General features: G+C 38.2%; 1 protein-coding gene across 16 annotated transcripts in view; it reads right to left on the reverse strand.

Annotated features, from left to right (window-relative positions):
• Positions 1–12,154, reverse strand: part of ZNF521 (zinc finger protein 521) — a 229,990-nt gene that overhangs the window by 117,341 nt on the left and 100,495 nt on the right. For 15 of the 16 annotated variants that reach the window (XM_059859585.1, XM_059859576.1, XM_059859567.1 and 12 more), the window contains one exon: positions 670–754. In XM_059859585.1, the coding sequence (XP_059715568.1) occupies positions 670–754 (85 nt within the window). Of the gene's footprint in view, positions 1–669; positions 755–10,789; positions 11,693–12,154 lie in introns of those variants that run through there. The other variant, XR_009488296.1, reaches the window with a different exon arrangement.

Genomic DNA, 12,154 nt, shown 5'->3' on the forward strand with positions numbered 1-12,154 from the left:
CAACTGTAACAGCTTTGTAAACATCAGGATTCAGGAATTCTAAAGGACCTTTTTTTTAATGCTCATACCTTAAAGAGTGTATTTCATTACTGTATACTATAATTCCTTATTTTTCAAATAATTTATAGGATTTAATTGTATACAGATACACTCAGGATTTTTTTCCAGACTGCTCAAACATAACAAACAATATTATTTTATGGCCATTCGAATTATTTATGTTTCCTAATGACAAAAACTCACCAGTTTTGATTTTGGTACTGAGGTGCTTGAGAAGTACACAGTAGTGTCATTACCATAATAACTTCTGAAATTAAAACCTGTCTAAAACTCTACGGAAAGCTAACATCCAGTTCATTAACCATTCCTGTTAGTTTGTTTTCAATAATGCAAAAATGATTAGAAGTTTAATTTGCTAATCACCTGTGTTTTGACTGGCAGTGGATATATAATTCTCTGCAGAAGTCTAAAGTAGCCCTTGCAGAAAATAAAATATGCTAATGCTTTATCAAGTCTAATAATATGAATAAAAAAATCAATCATGCCTGGGTTAATCATTGATGGATCCACAATTAATTTCTCCTTAACTCTGTTTAATTTTAGAGACAATGGTGATAATGAGTAAGAAAAATGGCTATTTGTCTTTGAGAAATTTTAGTGCTCACTTACCAATCATGTGGTTTGCAACATGAACTTGGATATCCCACTCATTGTAGAAAACCATCTGACATTTGATGCACTGGTAGGTCTTCTTCTAAAGAAAAAAAGGGTAGATAAAATTTACTCAAACATACAATTGTAATAATTTCATTATAACTCAAAATACCAAGTTCACAGTAGTCATTCAAAGCTCTCCATCAGTGCTTTCGTTAAGGCTTAATTATAATATTAAAACAATAACACTCTGCAGGTTATGTAGTACCTTTTATTTGAGTTTTCTGAAACTTGGTAGAGATTGCTGTCAACTTCCTAACTACATGAACACATCAGTATTGCTAAAACATCAGTATCACACTCATGGAAGGCAAAATGGAATGTGGATATATGGGATGTAAGCCAAACCACACAGAAATCAATGTGGATCCTTCATTTTACACCAATGGATTAGATCCACTACAGAGCAAGGAAGAAGCCAGGAAAAGAGCACAGAAATGAGAAATATGCTCCTCTCATTTTTAGTGGGAAGTATGCTCCTCTCATTTTCAGAATCTCCTCGCCACCACATATTTGAAATGATCCTTCAGGCTGCCATTTTTCAAGGAGGGAAACCTCCCAGCTAGCCTGGACAAAAAGTCCCTATATCAGGTCATTTGCTTCAATAATATCTATTGGCAAGCCTGCACTAAAACTGGGAAGCCTGACTGGAAACTAGCCAGAGACCATGCCTTCTGTACACATTAGATTGGGCTTGACTTACTTAAAAATCATGGTGTATACAGCTCAAATTTCATTATAAACCCGGAAATACATTACTCTGCACAATTCGGTGCACAGAACATGTTTTTCATTTCTGTATTGGTGTCTTTCAAAAAAGATCTGCTCTTGCACTTTTCTACAAGGTATAATTTACCCAAGACATTTCAACATCCTAAAAATGCAACTGCATTTTCTCTTATTATTTTTCTTGATCTGAATTGGCCAGAGAGTTGATATTGGAAAGCATTGTTTTAAAAGTGAAAACTAAGAGTGTATTCAAAGTAAGGTTATTTTTTCCTTCATAAGACTTAAAATCTGCAGTTATCCAGGCATCTAATGAGACAAGCCAGATTCATAACATTATTCAACTGCATAATTGTAGTATCAAGGACTCCAGTCCTAAGGTAACAGTCCTGAAGAGCTCAGTTCTCATTTTGAAGATGCAATATTGTCAAAGTAAGCCCTGAACTGCCACATCAAGGCAGTAACTCAAGAGACACGGATCTTTCTGTACAGCCATAGGCACCTTGCCTGCATCAGCAAAAAGAAGAAGAAAAAAACACAGAAAAACACATATTTTTTAAAGAATGTAAAGTCACAAGAAACTAGCACAGATGTATTAAATTGCAGATTTCTCATATATTAGTTGGAGAAGAAAAAAGGTTCACTGGATAATGTGCATCAAAAATATAGCCTCTCTTGTATATATTTATCTTGAGAAGAGTTTTATGCAGCTGGTATTATCAATAATATTTTTTAAAAGGTGTTGGCTTTTTTTACCTGACTCCAACAAGTAATAAAATCTTGCTGGATTTTTAATCAACATCTAAATTTAGATGCCCTGTCCCTGACAGATTAAGTGGCCATCTATTAAGTATCTTTCTACTTCAAGCCTGTTGGCAGGAATATAAAGACTTTTGAAACATATGTTGTTTTGCCTTACCAAGTTAACTGAAAAATTAGTGACTAATCAAAGTCAACTCTGAAATTAAGTGTTCCTGTGGGCTCCTCTTTACAAATCTCCCATTGCTTCACATACACGGAGGATATTTTAATTTTCTCGATGACAATAAACTGTGCTGCGTCTCTTCACAGTGGAAACAACGATAAGCCTTTTTTGCTGTTTTTCATTTAAATTAATCTTAGTTTTTCAAAATTTATCCAAGTTAAATCATTTTGTATACAACCAAAAATCAATGGGCACCAAGAAACCAAATCTGCTTTGACTTAGTGTTACTGTTACTATTTCAAAGCCAGATGTTTTTAAAGATAAAATACTTTTTCTCTTTTTTCGTTCTTGTGACAATTCTGGTATCATTGGTCGAAAATCAGATTCAGTCTAAGTATTTCCTATTATATGTTGGTAAATTTAACCTTATTGAACTACATCTAGATCTAGCAAAGAACTCTAAATAATGACAGTCAAAATCAACAATTTATTATGCTAAGCTCTTTACAAGATGCTTTTTGATGCTGACATATAGAACAACAATATTGCATAAATAACAATCACTCTCCCTTTTTTAAAAACATTGTTTCCCTTTAGAACTAGTTAGAAAATATTTCTTACTCCCTCATGACTGCCACTATGTATTGTTTATTAGCATACCCCTAGCATTATTCCTGATATGTGACTTTGTTGAAAAACAAAGAAACATAAATGTAATGGCTGGTCTTTTCTCTTGTTAGTAGAGCAATGCAGAGTGCATGTCAAGAATTGTCAGCAAAATTATGACTGATGTGCATAAAGACAACACATCCAAAGGTTAGGGATTTTTTGAAGTCAAATGTTAAAAAGTGAAATGATTTGACAACAACAAAAACTAATAATTTACTAGCACTTACTAGCCTGTTCAAAATGATCTGACATATTTGTAGAATCACACACAGAGTTATTCTTTTTATCATGAAGAGAAGATTGTTTTTGTGACTGCTGCTTGATCAAGCCCTAGTTCTTTTTTGTTTCCAAGCATATTCTAAAATGTTGACATCAACTTTTATTAGCTCAATAAACATTCATCTCAAAGTGTCTAAACTTGTGCATGATTAAGTTTTCATTTTAAAAGCACACTCAGTAAATTCCATTTACTCCTAGATTTTCAAAGTGATCAAACCCAGTCGTTTTAACACCATGCTGAACAAAACCCACATACTTATTTCCATATGTTTCACATTCTAAGGAAGTCTTTGTTTGCTGCAAGTTGCACATTAGTCTCACAAGCTGTGTCAGAACCACGGGACTCGTAACTGCTCACAGGAGTTCCTGGGTCCTGATGTGCTTCATGGCTGATCCCAATTCCCTACTAGGGTGAGATCTGGGGGGAGACCCAGCCCTTCCTCACACTGTGTTCCCAAAAAAGGGGAAGCTTGGGGGAATAAGACAGAAAAGAACCCTGAGGTATTGCAGCTCCATGCCTCTTGCCTGGATAGGAAGGAAAGACGCCTTGCAGCACTTGTGTGACACACCACAGAAGAAGAATTGGACTGTGACTCAAGGAGGCATTCAAATTTCTCACAAGTACCTCCAGCCTTTGCAGTGCAAGATGGCACTAAAAAGAAAGGAGCTCAGGGCTGTGACAGCCATCCTTGCCTTGTCCTGCTCCAGCTGTTTGCAGCAGGGGACTCTGGCTGTGCTCCTTTGTCCCTCTGCCCAAGCCACCAGCGTGTGGAAGACTCAGCAGGACTGAGCAGGCACCCCAAGCACTGCTGCTTCAGCTCATTGCTCTCAGCATATCCATTCCACACAATGAAGAGTGGTCAGTTAAGGGCACTTACACCCTCACCTGACACAGCTGCTTTTCCCAAAGGATACCTGTCAGTCTCCTGAGGAGACAGAAGAATGACAATATTGTCATTCTTCCCTACAAACACAGAAAAAAGCTGACACATATTTCCTGTAAGAGACTAATTTCAAATCAGCAAGGGTGGGCCACAGAAATCTCTTGCCAGTACATTTCTGTATGGACACAGACAGGACCAGTTCAGTGAATGGAGAGATGCAACATGTTCTAAACCATGCTGTCTTGCAAAAACTCCCAAGGATTTGTTCCAGAAGAGAAAGGCACATGCAATTAAGAATGTGGTTTAACTTTTTACTGTTGTTGTTGTTGTTATTCTTATTATTGTTATTATTAAAATCTCTCCAATCAGCAAGCCCATAATCCTTCACTGAACCCCCTCCTGTCAAGAACCTAAGTGCCAATTTGTCTCCTCCATGCTGAGTACAAATCTGAGGCCCAAGTCATTCCTGGGGCGGTTCAAAATCACTGTAGAAGAGTAACTGCTGGGACAAATGTCTCACACGACCAATGGGTGCCTGTTGCACTCCTGTTTTCACAACCATTTTAAAGGCTCCAGCATTCAAATCTTCTCTGTGACTTCATTTAAAGAGATTTGGGTTGGGCATATGCATACGTCTCCCTAACCTTTTGCATAATTAATGTTACCTAGACCTTTAATTATTGTCCCAATCCTCACTTACCACTCTGCAGTTTTCTGAATTTCTTTCCTATAAAGGTACTCAGCATGTCCATGCCATGTGAAATGAGACTTTACTGCTTTTATAAACAGTCCAGGAATACAAACTTGCAATTGGTACTTCAGTTCTGTGAGCAGAATTTTATTTGCTTTGCTTTTATAAATAAAGCAAAACAACTAATAACCACACTGCTGGAGGATTTACAGTTCTATTCAGAAGCGCTTCAAAAGAATGCAGAAAATACTTCTGTGTAGACTTTTGTGCCCTCTGACTGTCTGAGGTACTGATACATTCTTTTTTTTTCTATTCCCTAGCCTCATTATATTACTTGAAAATGAACTGCATATGCTACTTATTGGTTCATGCTCCACCTCCTTGTCAAAATCATTCAGTATTTTATCACTTGCCTATTTTGTTCTGACATTTCCCCAGTTTTGTACTATCAGGAATTTCACCACCTTACTACTTATTCTTTCTTCCTGTCTACTGATATGCTGCATAAACTCAACAAAATTGGTGCAAATAATGATTCTTAAGGCTTTCCATTATTTACACCCCTCCAAACCAACCTGCTTCAATTCACAAGACTCCCATGCTTTCCATACCCAAGATCACGTTTCTTTTCTTTTTTAATCAAAGAAAGTATCTCTCCCTATGCCGTACTTATTCACCCAACAGATTAGTCTTTTGTGCTACACCATTTCAAAAGCTTTGCTAAAATCCTGGTAAATCATGTTTATAGGCTTCTCTGTCAGCACTTGTGGCTATTCTCTAAAAATACTCTTTATTGAAAATTTTAAGCGTGATCCTCCCTCTGTGAATCTTTGCCCTCTATCCTTCATTAAATCCAAACTTTCTTCTATGGTGTCTTTGATTAGCCTTCCTCTTATGTTCCTCACTGTTTAAATCAAGCTCACAAACCAGTAACTTCATGCATAAGCCTTATATTCCCTGTTAAATGTTTGTTTAGTGGCCTTTTCCCAGGTTGTTGATGCTTCTTCCTAAAGACCGCAAGTTTATCTGCTTAATGTTTCCTTTTATCTTCAGCTGCTTTCACTGAGAATTTTGGAATGGATATTTTTGTAAGTAATTTATTGTGTATTATACTCCATTATATTACCTCTAATCTGTACTTCATTCTTCTCCATGGGGAGGAGATGCCACTAGCTCAACGACAAAGCATTTGTTTAACAGCACTGGTTTCCTTGATTACATATACCATTTCTGGATCTCCTGTACCCATGCCCCTTTTAACTGAATACATATTCCCTAAATGAAATAACCAAAATATCACTTATAACTTCTAATGCATGGCATCTACAGTCTTAGGCTTGCAGGCATTCCTAGTTTGTTCTATACTCCCTGCACACTTCTCTTCCTTCTCTGATCAAAAATGGGTTTGATGTGTACCTGTTACCCCACTGATAACCTCCTGTTTACACCTAATTACATTATTTGCCCTTGTCACACTGCTGAAGGGGACTTTCAAGGCTTTTTCCCCTCAGTTTTAGCACAGACTGAGTGTGTGGATCAATAACAGAGCTGAGACAACCTGCTGTTGCCAAAAAAGAGTGATACCACACTTCTCACATTGTCTAATTCCCTTCTCCCATATCAGTCATTCACTCAGTTTCCCTCACCTAAAGGGTGGAGTTAATTCAACCTTTTTAACTGACAGAACAATAACCTGACAAGAGAAAGTGACTAGCATCCAAAAAATCATATGAAAATAACAAGTTAAGACACTAAAAACTTGCACACTAACTACAGCAATTTGCCAGTGCTAACTCCTAATGCTGCCAGCTGATTTTTTATTTTGTTATTTTATTAAGCATTAGCTGTGTACTTGGCCCTTCGTGATACACAAGAGCAACCACGGTCCATTTAGCCATTTTTCATCAGAGTTCAGATTAATTTTGACAGTACCTTAATTAAGGATTTCTTTCTTACCTTCCTGGATGCATATTTTGTCAACCTTAAGCTCTTAGAAAACTAAGCATATGTTAGCCAGTTTCACTGCATTGTTAGTTATTTATCTTGCTTATGGGGCACTGTCATCTTCCTTTTTTTCTTTTTAATTGACTAATCCCTAACTCTTGTAATTGCTCACACAAAACCCTTTAATTAGTATGTCCTGATTACTTTTAAAACATGTTCATGGAGATTTTAAGAGTATTTTTCTGTTCTGTTTTCATTTATCAGGGTCTAAATTATAACAGAGTCTCAGTGTACATGCCTGTGGAAAGAATATAATCAATCTCGTAAGGTAAGTAAAATGAAAAATGGAAAGAAACATTATTTTTCCTCATTTCTTTCATTATGGTTACTTATTGCATACACAAAATATACTGAGTCAGAAATACAAATGTTCATGTAAGCAGTCCTTCCTTCTCTATTCTGCTTGAATTCATGGTCTGCTGTTCTGTCTTTCACCTTTATTCTGGAGTCTGTATTTAATCATGTCTGTCTTCAATGTCTCTTAGTTAGAAACCTTTTCCTTCCCTAGCTGACGAAGAGCATTAGCTTGCAATGTCTCACATCCCTGCACAGAAAAAAACACATCTTGCCACATTCAAAAACTGCATCTCTTCCCTTTGAGATCTCTAATCCTTTAACTCTCTCTAGACCTTTCAAACTCAGTACTGAAGTGAAATACCTGTCAGAAAAGTAACTCTAAAACCTGGCAGCACATGGTAGTATATTTATTTTCTCTCTCAATTCATATTAGGCTTATATAATTTATGAATACAAGCAGCTTAAAGTACTGTGAATTTGATTTGGGATCTAAAAAGCAAATACAGTTCTTTCTGTCTTTCTGTGTGAGGGCCTGATCCTGGGTGAGGCTGAGTCTCTGAGCAGTGCACAGGTATCTGCTAAGCAGTGCTCAGGAATTTGGAGTTGTGTCAGCAACTGAACTTTCTGTCAGCATCCCCACCCCTTTCTGTTCCCTTACATTGCACTTAAAACCAAAGGCAATCCACCTCTGAAGCTATAGAGCTGTTAACCCATCCAGAGTCACCCCAACTCTCAGCATCTGTGTCAGAGCCACTGTGTGGCTACAGACATTGAGGAGGAACTATGACCAACATCACACTGATAATTCTGCAGAGGAAGTGGCATCAAAGCAAAGGCAAGAGAGTTTGACTTGGCAGGTCTGAGACTCAAAAAGCAAATATTCTGAGTAAGCTGATATTTTTTCCCTTTTAAAGTTGGGGGTTTTCTTTGTTTTTTAAAAAAGGCATACTGAGACAGACTGTCATTCAATAAAGCCACTACTTTCTTCACCAACAATCAGCAACAGATGTAGGCCAATAAAATTAATAGTTTGCAAGTACACACAAGAGAATACTCTTGTCTCTCTTCTCCATCGCAGATTTTGTAAAAGCTCTCTGGATTTTAACAGAAAGGCAAAATCAGGAGCTTTTTATGTACCTTTTTTTCTTTTTTCTTTTTCTTTTTTTTTTTTTTTTTTTTGTAATTTAAACACTCCAACTACTTTTCTCCCACTCTGTAGAGAATTAATGCTGATTAATTTCACTTTCCAAAGTGTGACTCAGGACCCTCCCCCTACCCTTAATTGTCCACTTTTAACTCAAACTGAATTCTGCACTATTATTTACCAAGATAATTTAATCCTACAGAATAGAATTTGTGCTCAAAAATATGCAACATTAATATTAATGTACAAACAGAAATATATTACTCATACATAATATATAAGAAATTAATTTTCATTGAAGTATCAAGAGAAGGAGTAAACCCCTTAGATCCTTCTCATGCAATTAGCTCTGCACTTGGGGAAGGCAATGGGACTTCACAAATGAGGGCTTCACATGATAGCATGGGCAAGACTGGGGTTTTAAAAAGGCACTACAAAATATGCCATGAACAGAGTCCTGCAATCATATTGCTGTGATTTTAGTTCTACCTTCTGTGGATACACTTAGGCCACATCAACGTGAACAAATGTACTGCTAGCATCTGAGCTGGCACACAGCTGCTGACACTGCAATGACGCTTGACTGTGTGCCCAGCTGAAAAACCTCCACTGGGGCAGTGCAGCTGCCCAAGGAAGTGGTGTACCAGCACAACAAGCACTCTGCTCAGCCACTCTTCAACACCATCCACAATGATTTGTGTCTAACTGGCTTTCTTCCTGTGAAGAAATACTTGCTCTCCTCTAAGGGAACTAAGGGAACTTCACAGAATTGCTGCTTTGTCCTATTTCATGATCTTTTACTTTCACATTAATTCTTAAAATACCAGCAGTTCCTCTTAGGTATGTCCTGTAAAAAGTTAATGTGTTTTTACATGGGGCTTCAGTCTCCAATTTCCCTATCTTAAAAAAAGGATTGCAGAATTTGTTTCAGAAGCAAAATGCCATACTTCTAGGTTTGAAGGACTTCAACCACTCAACCACCATCATACAAACCAGCTGTGAAGCAGGGAGCATATGAGAAATGAGGAACTATGGTTAAGACTGATAGTTTGGGAAAATCACCAGGTGATGCAGACATTCCTTGCCTAGGCCTGTGAGAGAAGCACCAAGCAGCAGAACACGATCAATTACAAGTTGACCACTGTCTATGATGGTTGCAAGGATTTGTAAGGAGACAGCCATGTTCCTATAGGTTGCCCTAAACCTATTCCAGCCATCAGAGCAGAAGCCAAAACAACTGTTGTAGCAGTGGTAAAGCAAACACAGAAGGAAATCTGGAAGCTTAAAGTCTCAGACGATTCTTTGCTGGTCAACCACCCTGTTTCCTACTTAAAAATGTAGAGAGAAAGAGGGGGCCTTCCAAATATGAAAAGCTATAAGATGTGCCTTTTTAGACAGAATGCTGTGAAACATCTGAATAATAAGCAAAAAACAGAGAAAATGTATCCCAACACAGGACACCAAAGCTGTGGACATATAATCAAAGGGGATAAATAGCTCCATTCTCTCCTACCTCCTGCCTTGTTTTGGAGTACACAAGCAGAAATTCACTTTGAAATGGCTGCATTTCTAAGTGGCAGTATTTCTAAGACAAAGGCATTTCACAGGCATTAAAAATGATTCCTAGAAATGCACATTGTTATTGGTAGGACTAAACTGAGATGCTCAGTATCAGGAAGGGCCCTGCCCTTTTATTCACTGACTTATGGAGCCATATACCAGCAACAAAGGTTATCCACCAAGGAACAACAGGGTAACATCAACATACATCTGGTAGATGGGCCCAAAGATGGGCAGAAACCACAGAAGAACAAAATGGCTGAGGTTGATCTCTGGGGATCCTCTGGTCCAGTCCTCCTGCTAAAGAAGGGTCACCTAGAGCCAGACCACATCCAGATGACTTGTGAGTATCTAAAAGGGACACACAACCTGTCTAGGTAACCTCTGCCAGGGCTTGGTTGCCCTGGAAATGTTTCCTGATGTTCAGAGGGAACCTCCTGTGTGTCCATTTGTCTCCTCTGCTTCTTGTCCTAGAATGTCACATGGTGAGGATGGATGTCAGCAAGAGACACATCTCTGTTGTCATACCCAGCAAAATATGCTGTATAAAATAGTACAGGTCATATTTATCCAATAATTTGTCACACAGTGCAGGAAACAGTAAAAATGAAAGACGGCTTTGGCAGGTAAAAAGGTATCTCCCAGTTTTGGACAACCAGGTATAAAATCAACTATCTGCTATCACAGAGCATTGGCAGGTCAAAGAACAGTATCCTTTAAAAGGATACTACATGTCAGGTGGTTTTCCTATGTTCATTTTGTATAACTTCATGAAACAAGCAGTGCTGGGGCTACATACCCATTTTAAATTAATGGCTATCCCATTTCATTTCCTTCATGACAGAGTAACAAGTCTGGGTGCTATGTTTGTTGTAGGAGACAAAGTAATACACACATCACATATAACAACTTTTATTGAGTAGTGGCGAAGAACAGTTCTCATGTACAGTCATTTAAGAAGCTGGCCTGTGAGTCTCCAAAGAACAGATCATAGTTTCCTCCTATAGCTTCATGTCTTGTTTTCACTTGACTTTTGCATATAAAACAGGGATAAACTTCAGCTACAGTCATCTTCCTGGTTTGGATCTCTTAAAGGCCTCTCTTCTGTTTGGATTCTGTTACCTGCTGGGCCACCTTTCTTCCCAAATATTGGAACAACTTCATAGGTTTTAAGATTACTATTAATCTCTGAATTTTTTCCCTGAAATTGGGCAAGACTAGTCCAAAAAAAAGAGGTAGAAGTGAGAGAATCCTCTAGAGGTCTTCAAACCAGCAGACAAATAGAGATATGTAATGATTTTGTGTCTTGTTCCTAAAGATGATCAGGCTAGAAAATTGTGTGAAATTTCTTCTAGTTTCTACCCAATTCTGACATCAGAATACAAATACTCATCACTACTGTGATTTTCCTGTGGGGCTGTGCAGAAATTGTGGCATTCCACACCAGCCAGTTGGCCAGCAGATACAAGTACAGGGAAAGCCCCAAGAGGACAGTGGGCTGCACAGCTGAGCTGTGGGAGCATACACCTCATGGATGTTTTATCTCATAAAGTTTTGCTGGATCTACATTTGCCCTCTCTAGAGATCCTTAAGGACTTTGTCCACATTCCTGTGTCCCTCTCCGGTTCTTCTGTGTTTCTTCAAGCACACATTCAACCCCCTGACCCTGGTTCATTTTAAGGAAATCTCGGTTTAGTGCTCTTGAAAATTTTGGAGAACATGTCATTCTTTCATCCTCTCCTGCAAAGTTTTCCACGGGTGTGAAGAAGGTGCCTCTCCAAATGCCCCATCTGAAGCCTCTGACAAATAACAAGACAGACAAACAGCATTAGATTTTAATGGTCAGTGGACAGGAAACTAAGAAAATTCACTACAATTTTCCCCCTTGCTTCTGTTCAGCGGCTCCCAGCCAACATATGGCCTTCCTTTCACAGACTGAACTCATGTTGTGTGTGAGGTGAGAAGTTTGCAGCCTAACTTTGGCAGGATTTACAGCAACAGGATAACAATAATACTTTCCTTGTAAAATCCTGATCCTGATAACTCACCACCAGACAAAGAGAAAAGAAATGCTTAAGCTAGACCTTATCAGCCAATTCATGGTAGTGGCACTACCAGAAATTAAAGCATAGTGCAAAGTGGAGGTGGCCTGTTATGGCAAAAAACCCCCAGGCTAGCCCTTCCTAAGAATAGACATGGTCACACTTTAAATAATACTTTCCTGAAAGCAGTGTAAAAATTATGCCAGAAGACAAAACTGG

This window comes from Haemorhous mexicanus, chromosome 1, assembly GCF_027477595.1.
Source record: "Haemorhous mexicanus isolate bHaeMex1 chromosome 1, bHaeMex1.pri, whole genome shotgun sequence".
In the NCBI taxonomy this organism is placed as follows: domain Eukaryota; kingdom Metazoa; phylum Chordata; class Aves; order Passeriformes; family Fringillidae; genus Haemorhous; species Haemorhous mexicanus.